Raw genomic sequence first — 14646 nt, forward strand, 5'->3', positions numbered from 1 at the left:
TCCAGCAGTAAAAAACTACATGCTTTGGGCCAAAAAAAAAAAAACAACAACCCCAAACTTTTGCACGAGCTGTACTTGAGAATACTGGCGGGAAAACACCTCCATGATTTATCATGTATTTTCACAATTACTGGGGTCGCTTCTCCTTCTGTTTTCTTCAAGCTTTTGCCTTTTAGCTTATTTGGAGAGAATTTTATAGGTTTTCATGTTGGTTTCTCTCTGCCACTTTTGTACAAGCCACTTTTGGGAAAACTTCTACCATTGTAATAACACAGTTATTACAGAAATGGTACCTTCTTTCTTATGTATCAGAAAAAGCAGTGCTATTTAACTCAGGTAAGGACAGTTCTAGCTGGTAAGAATGCCATTCTGGCTACAGTAGAGCTGGCAATGTTGTAGCAGAAAATATGGGAACTGCAGTTGTCTTAGAGCAGTGCCAGAGACGGATGTGGTTTGTGTTGTACTGGTTATCCACCACCTTTGCTGTGGTTATGAGTTCCTCATTAGTATCTGTCTTGTGACCCCAAAATGGGCAGCTGCAGTGATTTTTACACTCTTCCTACTGGTCCTTTAATGCCTTCTAGAGTACACACCTTTAGGACTGCGTGCAGTTGTGGTAGAGGAGAAGCCTGAGTGGCTGGCGTGGAAAAGATGGTAAAAAGATAGAGATGAACATTTTTTTCCCAAATGTCTGTCTACTCCTCCCCTGATTCACCACTCAGGTTAGGGGAAAACAAGTCTAAATGCATTGTTTTATATATAATCACTAGTGGTTGTCGAAGCAACACCTAATTGATTAAGGCTGTAATTGTAGTGAGTGGAAAGCAAAGGACACTACTTTTGCAAATAACACTGGGAAGATTTATCTTACTTATGTATGAAAGGTTGCATTCTGTTTGGCTTGTCAGGCAAAATGGAAGACTACTGGTGGCACAATTGTTTTATGACAAGATGTTGGAGCTGGTTTAATGTAGGCTAACTCTAAAAAGTGGAGCTTTACTTTTTTAACTTTGCCACATGCTGATGGGAAAGCATCCATTTAAAGAATATGGCTAATGCTATTCTATCAACACTGCAATGTTTGAAGAAATCATTAAAAAAAGGGGGAAATAAGATCTTGGCCTTCAGTTTATTAATAATGGAATATGAAGGCCAGATTGTAACTGTAGAAGTTCATTTCAAATTTAAATATTTAGCATTTTCAGTTGTCTGTGAATACAAGAAAACTTATTACATTAAGATGGAATTTAGATCTTTGACATGAAGCTGATATTTTCATAGTGTGAAAAATATCAAGCTGACATTATACTGTCTTATTTGATGACTTCCAAATGTCAGAGTGCAGTAACTTATTCATAGGGACCACCATGTCTTGTGATAGTGTCAATTTAAAAGACATTTACATCGACTTTTTTATTTAAACATGTAAAATGGAATATGCAAAGTATATGAAGAGAAGGGGGAAAGACCGGGGCGAGAAAGTTCTTAATAATATAATGAGGCACTTCTAAGGCTAATTTCCAGCACAGCCTTCTGACAGCGGCAGGGGCTGCACCCGGCAGTGCTGCTCCCTCACAGCATCCCCCTTGTTCCCGGCCCAGCGCTCCTGTGTTTCTTCTTATTTCAACTGAATTTAAGGACTTAAAAATAGCAGGGTATACTCTCCTGAAAAGTAATCCCTCTATCGCTTCCTTTTAAAAGTGATTTTATAATAACGGAATGTACTGAACGTTTGAGATCATTATGCCTGGGAGTTAACGGTACTGTCGGCTGTGCAGGACCTCGGTGTGATGGCTGGTAACAGGATTGTGAAGCTACAATGACTGAATACAAGAAGCCTAATTTTATATTCCAGTAAATCTTTGTGTATGGGTGTGTGCGGCAGCGCACCGGCGGGTCGCCCAGGGCCCGAGGCCGGCCGGGGGTCGGATGGTCGCACAGCGCTGCGCACCGCGGGCAGGGAGGGAGGGGGAGAGGGGGACAGGGAAAAAGAGCGAGACGCGCGCCGGGAGCGGCCATTTTGTTCTCGTCCCTGCGGCGCGGGCCGGGCCGACGGCGCCCCCTGGCGGCCGTGGTGCTGGGCGCGCGACCGGCAGGGGGCACCGCGCCCGCCCCCGGCGGCCATGTCGGAGCTGGCGCGGGAGGAGCTGTCGGCGCTCGCCGCCATCTACTGCGAGCCGGGCGGCTGCGAGCTGCTGGCGGCCTCAGGTGACGCGGCCGCGCTCCGTCCGCAGCCCGGACACTCCCGCTGCTCCGCGGGCGGCACCGGCTCAGTCGCTCTCTGTTGGCGCTCGTCGCCCGTCCCTGTCCCTGACCCGCCGTCTGTCGGTGCTGCCGCGCTTAGGGCACGGAGCCCAGCGGGCCCTGCTCGGTTATAGTTAGCGACCTTCGCTGTCCCGGCTGTGCCCAGCGCCTGGAGCCACTGGCAGCAGGCGAGGGGCAGCGCTGGGAAGGGGCTGGCTCTTACCTAGGTAGATAACCAGGTGAATCTCATACGTGTAACAGGACCAGGTGTTTATCCTGTAATACTTAATTGGGGTGTAGCTTTTGCTGTGTGTGAGATCAGCGTGAGACCATGCTGTGCTTGGGTAATTTCTCTTTTTCTGGGGTAAGGTAATAGTCTGGGCCTTATGATGTGCCAGGTGTTCTGTAGCTTCAGCAAGATGTGTATGGCTGTAGGTTTTTACAGGGTACTGAGGCTGATGTGTCTGGTGCTGGTGGAATGGTCGGATGATCTGTACTCCTTGCTCCCGTCAGCTGCTGGTTGCTGTAGGGTAGGAATGCAGTCAGTGTAGACACCTTTACTTCACAGTTTCTGCACTGGCCACTGTTTAGAACGTCGTGTTAAGGGATGACATTTATCAGTCTGTGCTGTGCGGTGATGTGAAGATGCCCCTTCAGCAAGGGAGAATGAACCTCAGTAGTTCCAGTGTACAACAGCAGTTACTATCAGGCTTAAATGTCAGGTGGCATATGCAAGTGTTGTGTGTCTGTGTGAGATCCAGATCATAAGTAAATTTTGCGTAGTGCATACCACGGATGTGACAACTCTTACGTATTTGTTGGCGAGAGATACACTCACACAGATGCACAGAATATGCCTGTATTCTGTATCACTCTTCCTTGGTGCCCTAGGAGCTATTGCAGAGTGCTGCTCAGCTCCCCAGCAGAGTGATGGACAGCAAGTGGCTTCCTGCCGGTTGGACTTCAGCAAAGTCCTGGGCAATGCTGTTAAAGATGGATGCAGTGGTCTGCTGGCAGGTTTTGTCTGCATATGTGTCTATTCAGTCTGAGAGGACTGGGGTTATTAAGGAAACACTTTCTTACTGTGAGGCTGACTGAGCATTGGAAGAGGTTGCAGAGAGGTTGTGGAGTCTCCTTCCCTGGAGATAGTCAAAAGCCATCTGGACGTTGTCCTGGGCAGCCTACTGTAGGTGGCCCTGCTTGAGGGGAGAGGTTGGATGAGGTTCCTACCAACATCAACCATTCTGTGATTCCATGAAAATGGCTTTGTTCTGTGAAGTTACATGTGGCTGCTTTTGAGCGACTCACTTTAACTAAAAACTGTGTGTGTAGACAGCCTCAGAAGGATGAAGACATCAGTGTTTTCAGGGAGCACAATTAACTGGGGTAATCTAAAAACAGAATTTTGTGTCTAGAAGTGCATGACACGCCTCTTGCTCCAGTGTAGGCATGTAATTCTGCCATTTTATAAAGTTGTATTTTTAAAATATGATTGATGAAATGTTTCAACTGAGCTTTATCTTCTTAAAGTGAAAAAGTTCAATAACGTTATTTTGGGCATAGTTTGAAAATACAGTATCCAAGCTTATCAGATTTCCATAGTTTTCTGTTGGAATTGAAAAGATTATTTACAACAATGATTATTAGTATTTTTCTTACTTTTGGAATTTACCTGTCCTGTGTTGGAGCTACAGAATCCTTTAGTCTGTATACAATTAACTTTTGCTGTAGTCATTAGCTTATATTTGCTTTATCTCTTTGAACCATATAAATTGTCGTTGACAGACGGTGCACAGACATAACTTCCAGTAAGACTGTTATGTTGTGATATCTCTAATACATTAAGAGTAATTTGTGTGTAGATCCACAGGATCAAAAAGGAGGCCACTGGGGATTTATGGTTTTGAGGAATGTAAGAAAATTCTTTTGCAGGTCTCTTGGTATGGTAAAAACTTTGACTTTCTGGAATTTAACAATGAAGTATTCAGAATGTAAAATGTGTTTTTATTAAAACCAATGTATTGATGAATTTAAATAAACTAATTACAGCATATCTTTTTTACCTTACGTATCTATGTGCAAAGATTAGTGTTACAGATAGAAATCCATAATTTAATTGTTAATCTGTTCTCTTCTGGTCTGCTCACCAAGCTTGCTATAAAAATATATTTAGATATTCTAAGCTTGTACGTTAGTAGGTGCCATTTTCTGAATTTAAAAATAGACTGCATGTGTTGCATAAAATGCCTTTGGGCAGGAGAGGAGGGGGATATCTATCTGGTTGACATGGAACATAAGAAAAAATCTGAAGTATGCTAGAGCTAAATATACTGATAAGCATGCAGCTATGGGGAAAATGAGTTAAAATGTATTGAGTTTAGTCTGATTAGCACATTAAATGCCAGCAGAACAGTCATACCCAACCTTTTATTTCAGAAATAATCACCATGTTGCTGTGAAGACAACTCAGCCCTTGTAGCATGTGCAAACAAAGGAAATGTTCCTTTGGAGCCAGGTTGTGTGGGGTGCCGGTGGTTTGCTCTTTGTTCTGCCGGCATCTGCAGTGCTGGTGCAGAAAATGGACGCTGCAACGTTTAAATAAACTTTGGATGCTGTAGGTTTTGAACTGATTCTCCTTTTTTAAAAGTGAGTCTGAAGCAGATGTAAATGGGCTTTTTGCGATGGCTCAGGGTGATACACCTTGGGATGCGAGGCTGCACTGCTTCCTTTGGATTAGTTCATCATCACAGGGAAAGGTGTGAGATTGTTGCAGGCTTAAGAATAAGATCACTGCAGCAGGAGGCCCTTGTTGAAGGGGCAGGGTTGGCCTGTCTGTTTATCCCTAGGTTACTTCTGAGTTGGTGAGATCCGTTATGACAAGCTAGTGAAAAAATCCTACGAGGATTATCAGAAAAGTAACATGTTTTTCTGTCACTGTAATTAAGCTGGCAATAGAGTAGTATTCTTCAACTCTTATATAGGTTGTGCATTTTAAAATCTCTTGGCAACATAGCTGAAAATAAAGTGATTCACAGGCAGGAGTACAATAATGTTCCTATCGTTCAGCCAGATGCAGCTTGCTTCCAGCTGGCTGCACCTGGTGGGGCTGCCCTGAGTAAGGGGTGGCTGAAGGAATTGGTGCAGCAGGCACTGTCTTTGTCTGGTGTGATGCTCAGGTGTGTGCAGAGACCCTCTGTGGTGGCCTGGAGGGTGCTGGAGGTCCCAGGAGATGCAGTGCAGTCTTTTCTTCTTGCGTCTATGGCTATGTGTGCTGAGTGTAATGGCAGAGGAACCATCATCATTAGTACCCAGGAAGAAACATTTGTCTGGGCAGCAGAAGACAAAGATTGGAATGGGAAGGCTTGAGGTCCTCCTGCATAGCTACTGACCATGTGCGAGGGTCTCTTCCAAGGCTCGTGCTTTTCTGAGGAGTACATTTGCCTTTAAAATAGCCTGGAACCTTTCATAGCATCTTGGAAGATTGGAGGTGAATAGTGTTGGCAGGGAACAGCACTTTGACACGTAGTGCCTGTAGGTATGGGCATGGTTGGGTATAGTTTTGTTTAATTCTCTGGATTTGCATTGCTGCTTTCAGCACTGGATTTGACTCTCTTTAGACAGTGATGGTCTGTAGATATTTGGAGACTTCTTTATAGTACTGCTAGACTTTTATTGTTGGGTTTGGAGGGTTTGCTGATTTTATTTTTTGACTGCCCTGACCTAGAGAGTTCTTTGAATGATACAGGAAGGAGGTTTGGAAACAAGCCCTTGGGTTTGCTCTCTAAAGTGCTTCTGTCTGTCCAAGTAACTTTTAGGTCCTTTCACTTATTTAGTAATTTTCTAATATAAAATCATGGAGAGCACTGAGGTTGGTTAGCAGTGTCAGCAATACTAATCAAACATAATTCAACTGACTGTCATGTAAAGGAAGGTAAGGTAAGGTAGGGGGAGAAGAACGCAAGTCACTTCAAAAGAGCTGCTCTGAAACTCAGCTCTGTTCTAATCTGCCTTTCAAATCTGGCTTCTCCTGCCCTCATAGAATGAATCAGCCTGACATTTTAGCAATTTTTTAAAGAAAAGGGGTGAAGCGCTTAGAATGCATCAAAGGGGTGAAGCAGAGAACATCTGAAGGAGATCATCTTTTATCTGATTGATACCCTCTTACTTCATGGCAGAGGAGCAAAAGTAGGTTAGGTCTTTGTCCTCGCTTCTCACTTGGTCAAGTTTTGTATTGTTTTTCCACGAAAGGTTTTATTTCAGGAATTACTGTACGCAACTTTCATATTAAGCATCTTTGGTTATATGATTTATCAGGAGGATGTGGTCTTTAGCCCTTCCTGCTGCATACTATATGTATCCTTTTCACTCTGAAAATAATTCTGTTCTAAAGTAGACACTACAGGTTTTGAGTAGATATGCAGATATATAAAAATACATTTATATAAGTATAGGCATATTTATATATGTAGTATCTAGGGTCAGATATCCAACAGAGTGGTTTTCATTATATCAATCCCACCGTTGTAGAGGAGTTGACAGACAAGATTTAAGCATATTTTCTCTGCGAGTTGTAGGGGACAAAGAATCCTACTTCTTTATTTCCAAGTCTCTTGTTAATGTGGAACTGCTTTTGACTGGTTGTCTTAAAAAATACCCAGTGCAAGTCTGTTTGCCTGGTATTGATGTTAGAAGTCTTACAGATTTCTTTAGGAGCAAAGTTAGGGCAGTGCTGAGTCCATCCAGAAAAGTCTCTATTTTCAGTTGTCCTTGCTACTGCTATTGAGCTATAGAAGCTGAGTTATGTGTTTGAGAGAGACAGTTCTTTATTCCTGGCTTGTCTAGACTTTGAAAGAGCCAAAATGTGTGAATACTTTTTAGAATGTGTTAATAACTTTCCTTCTACTATGTTGTGGAAGTGTTTCATTTCAGGATTCCCTGCAGGTATAGCTCGAGCCATTAGGTGCAACCACCTCACCCTGCAAAAAAACCCCACACCCTTATTTTGTATGAAATTGCAGTAATTTGAGTGGAATTGTTAGAGAAAATAACGTGACCTAATGATATATGTGCATTTCAACTTGAAACAAACTATTAATGTTTATTTTTTTTATATTTTCCAGAGACGCATGGAATCTCATTTAGAATTCAAATCACTGTGAAAGAACTGCTGGATACAGATGTACTTTTAAAGTTGTTATTTCATTTACCAGTCAGTTATCCATCAACTGTACCAGATATTTCTGTTAACTCAGACCAGCTTACAAGGGCCCAGTGTATGGACGTGAAAGATAAATTACTTGAACAAGCAAAGAAGCATCTTTCTGAACCCATGGTACATGATCTGATTCTTTGGATACAGCAGCATCTTAAAGATGTCATTAAGCAATCAGCAACAGTTTGCAGTGAAAAAACCACTTTGTCAAAAGGAACAAGTACAGAAGATGGTATCTGGATGCTCCTTTTGCATTTAGATCACATGAGAGCGAAGGCAAAATACGTGAAAACTGTGGAAAAATGGGCTTCAGATCTAAGGCTGACTGGAAGACTGATGTTCATGGGCAAGATAATATTGATTCTTCTTCAGGGTGACAGGAGCAGCATTAAGGTGCAGGAACAATGAATGTTGACTAGTTCTATCGATTTACCACTGAAGCCTACATGTCTGAATATTTTGTCTGTGTTTTTCTGAGATTAATGATTTTGGAAGCAAATTGATCATTATGAGAATAGGAAGGCCCAGCAACTTTATTCTGATTTAAGAGAAAGAAGGTATTCTATATGAAAGAAACCAGTGATACCTGTAGACCTGTGGTCTGTATTGCTTTGCTTCTCACTGCAGCTATACCCCTGTATTCCCTTTGTTTCCTGACTTGAATATGCCTAGGTTCAGTTTTCTGTATTTACAAATGCCCCAGAAAGTAGAAAAAATTGTGGTGTGAAATGAATAACAGACATATTTCTAACTTGTTACTAACTGTTTCTTTCCTTGACTTGGTGCTTCTCGTGCATGCCTGGCCTTTTAAATTCTTGTCTGTACTTATGAAGTCCCACTGCATTAGGTGGGTTTTTGTGGTAATGTTGGAGGAGAATGTTTTGGCTTTTCTAAACCACTTAAGCCTGCACTTAACTTCAAACTGATGAATAGAAGCAGTCATGCACTGTTTGGGATGGGCACTTTCAAAGTTTGATTGCTATGTTCTGAAAAAAAAAGTCTGTATGTTTCATATGAATTTTTGCATTTTTTACTAAACTTTGAAGGTACTCAGTGACATTTAATATTTTGGCTTTTTTTTTTGTCATTTAGGACTATTTGATTCTTCAGAAAACTTGTAAGGTAGATGTGGACTCAAGCGGAAAGAAATGCAAAGAGAAAATGATGAGTGTACTGTGTGAGACAGAAGTACAATTACAGCATAAAAGGTATAATTTAGTACTGTTGTGGATAGAGAAGTAACAGAATTGATAATTACATTCTGACAAATCTGGGCATGTTAATGAGTTTCCCTTTTACAATGTAGGTTTCAGACATTTGAAGTCAAAGAATACTCAACACTGAAGGAGCTACAAAAGGAATTTGAAACTGCAGGACTTACAACTCTTTTCTCTGAGTTTGTGCCTCCTCTCTTAAAATAAAATTAAAAGAAAACATGGGACCTTTGACCGAAGCAGTAGTTGACTACAGATGCTGATGGAAGATAAAAGGACTAATGTGACAAATGTTAAAGCTCTTCTGCAAAAAGTGCCAGAAGTAGTCATCCTCTTGCAAGAAGAAGGCAATTCATACATTAAGACTCTGTTTTGCAGTTCCTGTTTTTCAATGTTTTGTTTCTTCTCTCTCATGGTAGAGTTTGCTGATAATGGTCTGCTAGAAAGCATCATTGATTTTGCTTTGGGAGATTATATGAAGATATTTCTATGTAAAAACATAGCAAACACAGATTTCAATATGTGAGGACAGCATATACTTAATATTCCTTAGGAGTTCATTTGCTAACTTCTCATTCTCCATTTAATTGACTGTAACTGCTAGACTATTGATTTGAAGAAAAAGCTCATGTCACTTTGGCCCTGAAAAAACTTGAAGTGTCTTTTTGAATGTTAGTTTTAATTCTAAAATGTATAAAAACGCCTAAGTGGAGAATTTAAATTCATTAAAAAGCTAAGGTAAAGCCAATGGTAATATTTACTTTGATAGTTTACAGATTTCTTTTTGCATTTTATCTGGTTTTACTGTCTGTGCGTCTTTATATATCTCGATTCAATTAAACTGTCAGAGCAGCATATATAGAGACTTCTGTCTCTCAAGACTTCGGTCAAGTTTCCTGGTTTAGTGTTTTTTCGTTTGTTTTTTTTTTTTCTTTGGATTGGTCACTGGCCTTGGCCAGCGTTTAGTTGTTTTTTTTTTTAATCAGTCTGTGTTTTACATTTACATTAGTATAATGTTACAAATTATGTACATAATTGTATAAACTTTGCAAGTTATGCAAGTTCTGTTTGCCTAGGGAGAATCGGATACTTATTTATTACAATTATTAATGTCCTTTGGTTTCTGTTTTACGTGAAACCATTCTCTAGCCAGGCTAGATAAATTATCCAGTAATAAAAATTTTGCAGTAATGAGTTTCTCAGTAACTAGCAATGTCATTTCAGTTGGTTTTAGCATGTAGCTAAACATGTGCTGTACTGCTCTCTAAAACTCACTCCTAGAAGCCAACTGTCTCATGTATTCTTTGTAAACTAAACAGATTTGATCAATTCAGTATAAATTAATTTATGTCCATTGTACTGGGGGAAGATCAGGACACTTTGGTTAGTTTCTGTCCTGGAAGATTATTATGTAAGATACCATTTCCAGTTTCATACTCAGACCATGAAATCATACCTCTTTCTTTATATATTCTAGAAAAGCAACTAAAACCAACTCGTAAGACTTTTAGGTTTTACTTTTTTTAGGGTTTTTTTTGAGATATCGGATGCATAAGGGGTTGTAGACGATTGGAGAGTTTCTGAAGTTTCTAAGGAGTTTGGTAATTTTCCTAATAGAGACTGTCTCAAATATGTATGTTGCATGTTATTTTGTGCACTGATGCTTATTTAATGAGTTAGTAGCAAAAGTTCTTCTTAATGAGTCTTTCATGTTTAGCACATGTAATACTTCAGGCACAGTAGAAAACAGACTGGGTTGAACAGGTTTTACAAATCTGTTCTATATTATTTTGAAATGGCTTCCTGAGAGATAGGAATTGTCCATCATTTTAAGTGCATGTGAAGATGAATTCTTACTTTTATAAAGAAGAATGAAACAGAAGTCTCTTTAAAATATTAAAATAACATATTTTAAATTATAGTTTCCAGAATTGAGCTGTTCTCAGGTAAAATGGCTTTGTTGAAAAACTCTGTGTCAGTGGAGTATAGTCTTGAAAAGATGCCGGGGCTCTCTCCTTATGCTATGTGGATCTGACAAGTATCAAACCCAAGAAAAGGCCTATGCATGTACAATAAGAAAACATAATCAGTATCTCTCTACAAAACTAAATGTTGTAAGATTTTGCCAGATGGATTTCATGTCCTCAGCCAAATCTTTACTTTAAAACCCTCCAAATTTCTGGAACAAGAATAGTAAGGTACTTTAGCACAACCCATGTCACAATATTTTGCCATTAAAATCTGCCTAGGGCCATATCTAACACGCATATAAATCTGTTGTATGTGCTTTCTGCTGATTTTGGGAATAGGGTTGAATAGCATACCTACTCATGTGATCTCAAATTGCATGTCACTTAAAAAATAATTGAGGCATAAGTTGTGGTCATCTTTCTTGCAAGATTAGATGCAGACTCACTAATTCTTTTCTCCCTACAGAAAAGTCACTGTAATTAGCTGCACAAGAAAAGCTATTTGTAGGGTCAGTGGTTGCCCAGTTGCACTTGAATATAAACTGATGTATTTTCTTGAGTTTTATTGCCTGATGCCTTCTTGGTCAACTGTTTGGCCAGAGCTGGCATTCTGAAACAGCTAATTAAAAAAACAGATAAAAAGAGCAAATGAGATTTGGGTAAGTTGCAGCTCTCTTCTAATCTGCACTCATCTTCCTGCCAAATGAAGTTGTAAGAAGCTAGATGATTTCTGTATTTCAGGAGTTGTAAAATGCAGTATATAGAATGGATTTTTACCATAGTTAAATTTGTTACTCACTAGCTTACATTGGACAAATCCACAAGTTCGGTGTAGGAAAGGACTGCAGGTTTTTTGGTTGGTTTGATGTACTTCAGGAGAATTACAAATCTGATCAGCTTGATACTGTTCAGACAGCAGAGAACATGAAAACTGATGTCACTCTGATTCTGTTAAAGCAAATGCTTTTGCCTACCCATCAGTCAGTCACTTATTTTGAAGGGTAGGAGGATATCTTCTGTTCAGACGAGTAAACAATGTTTTTCAAGGCTGTTCTTTTGGAAGGATGTTGCAGCTGTCTGTTAACTGATGGTTTGTTTGCATTTATTGTAAAAAGAGATGGGCAAGCCTGTGAGACCCTGGGGCACAAAAGTCGTCAAAATAGGTACTGTGGTGCATGTTCTGCCCTCCAAGGGAACTGAAGCAGACACAGAAGAAGAACAAAACATGCAGATACAGAAAAACAAAATGCAGGAAAAAGTCAAAACTCTTGAGCATTGTTAAAGAATGCCTATCAGAGTTTAAAAAGTTTGTGAAGTGTATGTACCTATCAGAATCTGACAATTCAGTTACAAGGAAGAAGAAATCCACAAATCAAAAATGATTTATAGATTCAAGAAGATTTAAGAAGCTAGATTTCTTGTGGATATTGTATTATAAATAGTTCTTCAAAATGCATGGTTAGTAAAGCCTTGTTTCTGGTGGCCTATCTTGTTTCTAAACAATAGCACACATGAAGCCTTCCCAGCAGAAGATACATTCCTGATAGTATTCTCCCAGGTGGGTTCCCCAGTGCCTGATGTTGATTGTGCATAAATTGATTATTGTTTGCATGAATCTTTAGAGTATGAATAGCATTTCTTCACTTGTTACCTTGTTCATTGAAGTTGTAGGTACTTGGTTTCTTTCAGGTTGTTAACCTCTCATTTTAACTGAAATGAGTTAAATAAAAAAGTTCTGGGAGAACTTCATAGTATAAACATGCATGATTCTGTACAGACAGCACAGATATGTAACCATAGTTTCCTTTGAAAATCAGGCTAAAATGAAAGGTGTTGCAATAGGACTGACAACTTGAAGAATCAAGTTTTTAGGACAAAAGTGAGATTTGGTTGGTCTTTTTGAATACCTTGGCGTATTAAGTGTAAAGAAAACAAAAACTGGGTTAAGAAAACAAGAAAGATCTAGAGGAGGGAAGTAACTTTAATGGAGACATCATCAGTATTAGGAATTCACCTGCTTTTCATATTTAGTCTCATTAATTACTGCAGCACCCCCAACTCTGATTTGTTATTTGATGTTGCAGGAAGGACAGGACACTGTAAGAACTCATATATGAAAATCCTTGGCATAATCAGTTAAAAATAATTGAAAGTAGATTTGATTGTTTTGTGAATAAGGCTTATTTTTACGGGTTCGTGGTTCTGTTTCATTTTCCTATAGTAAGATCATTTGTCTCTTATTTCTGACCTACAAAACCCACTCAGATTAGTATAAATTATATGCAGAAATACTGTAATGAGCCTAAAGAAACTTCATAGTGGAAAAATATTTTGTTTATGTTGTTTCCTTTAAAAATAGTTTAATAAACCCTGCATATGGGTGATTTAAAACCAAGTGTCCCTTGATTTGTTCAGCTTTATCTGTGAAAATACAAACATAATCATGTTATAGTACCTCTGAAATAAGATGATGAAAGGTTGCACTCACTGTATTTCTGCCAGAGTTTGAAACTGAAATTGCTTATATTATGAAATAGTGCAATTGCTGGAATCAACTTTCATATATCTTATAGTAGTATTAAGCATTATCATCCTGTCTTTTAGTGCATAACACATGCAACACTGGCAGCACTCTGTTTTGGCTTTATATTTTCTATGTGTACATATTTTTGTTATCTTATGCAAGAGTTATGATTATTTATATTAATTATAGACATAAATGGAACTTGAAATGTGAATATGGTAATGCCATTTTGCAGCTGTTGTTCTGTGCTGTGTTCATGTATTGGCTTTTGTATTAGTTTGTGTTGTCTAACTTCAAAGTATTAACCCACAGTGAAGAGAACTCTTCAGAATGACAGAAAAATTTGCCTAAAAGACATTCATTTAAAGAATTCTTTGGACTCTAAAAATGAATGCCTTAATACTTGCAGTTAATTATGCATTTGGATAATTTTATTTAATGCTAATAAGGTAACAAGTGCTGCACTTCTTATTTTCTTTGTGTTTCTTAATGTAATACCTGTTATCTGTTTGTATCTTGCATTAGAACAAAGCTGATGATGAAATTGGGGTCAATGTTTTATTAGTATTTCCCATTGTAAATGTCTATGATTCATTATATGTATGCATTTTTATCTATTATAACATGAATGCAAAGAGCTATTTTAGGATGAAACTTGATACAAAAGATCTCTGCATGAGAACAATAACTCTACTTTATGGTTCTTTTCCTATTGTCATCTTTTACGTTCCTGCACCTATGGGAAGCAGTCAAATGATCAGAGTTTTCTGGAGCTGAATTTAACAGGCCAATTCCCTGTGTTACTCTGAGTCTTTGATGCCTGTGGGGTGGAGGTGGGGTACTCTGCAGGCCTCTGTGGGACCACTTTTGGCAACATCGAACTGCTCCACTGAAGGAATTAGCTGGATATTTCTGGAATTTTAAGTGGAGACTTGGGGGAGTTAATTTCAGCGATGCAGAAGAGGAATGGTTGACTGCTGCTTGATCCGAGCTTCACATCAGGAAAGTGTTCTTGGTACTCCTTTTATGTCAGTGCCATGGAGGGTAATAACCTGAAGTTTACGCTTGTGCTAGTCACAGAGGACAAGGCACAGCAAAACCAGTGGCACGATTTTAAGACTGAAGGTGGTAAACTCAGTGTACCTTTACTGTTTCTGGGACATACTTAGAAAAACAACACAAAATGATTTTGTTTGTCTCTGATTGGTCATTAATCTGTAGTGGTTTACAAAGACAGGGTACATTTTTATGGGAGATGGTGCTATGAGTATCTTTATATAAAAAGCAGTTCTTTTTTAAAGTAAAGTAACTTGAGTTGCTTGTGAGAGCACTGTCCACGTGAGATGCTGAACAGAAGCTGAGCTGTATGGATTGAGCTGTGCCAGAGGCTGATTTTTATTTGGTAGAAGTGGAGGTGTTAGAAAGGAACAGACGGCAATGAAAACTGGTGATGTGGCTCTCAGAGAAGCCAAAAGGAAGTTT

At 39.2% G+C, this 14646-nt stretch overlaps 1 protein-coding gene across 3 annotated transcripts; it reads left to right on the forward strand.

Annotated features, from left to right (window-relative positions):
• Nucleotides 1-1618: 1618 nt before the first annotated feature.
• On the forward strand, nt 1619-13852 carry RWDD3 (RWD domain containing 3). Of its 3 annotated transcripts, none has more exons than XM_027694326.1 (4): nt 1619-1797; nt 7365-7849; nt 8549-8664; nt 8763-13852. In XM_027694326.1, the coding sequence occupies exons 1-4, from the start codon at nt 1791-1793 to the stop codon at nt 8875-8877; spliced, it is 723 nt and encodes a 240-aa protein (XP_027550127.1). In that variant the 5' UTR covers nt 1619-1790; the 3' UTR covers nt 8878-13852. The 3 variants fall into 3 exon arrangements, with proteins under 3 accessions (XP_027550127.1, XP_027550128.1, XP_027550126.1); XM_027694327.1 differs by lacking the exon at nt 1619-1797 and adding an exon at nt 1851-1872; XM_027694325.1 differs by lacking the exon at nt 1619-1797 and adding an exon at nt 2097-2208.
• Nucleotides 13853-14646: the final 794 nt, after the last annotated feature.

Source organism: Neopelma chrysocephalum, unplaced genomic scaffold (genome assembly GCF_003984885.1).
Source record: "Neopelma chrysocephalum unplaced genomic scaffold, ASM398488v2 Primary Assembly neopelma1_97, whole genome shotgun sequence".
NCBI lineage: Eukaryota > Metazoa > Chordata > Aves > Passeriformes > Pipridae > Neopelma > Neopelma chrysocephalum.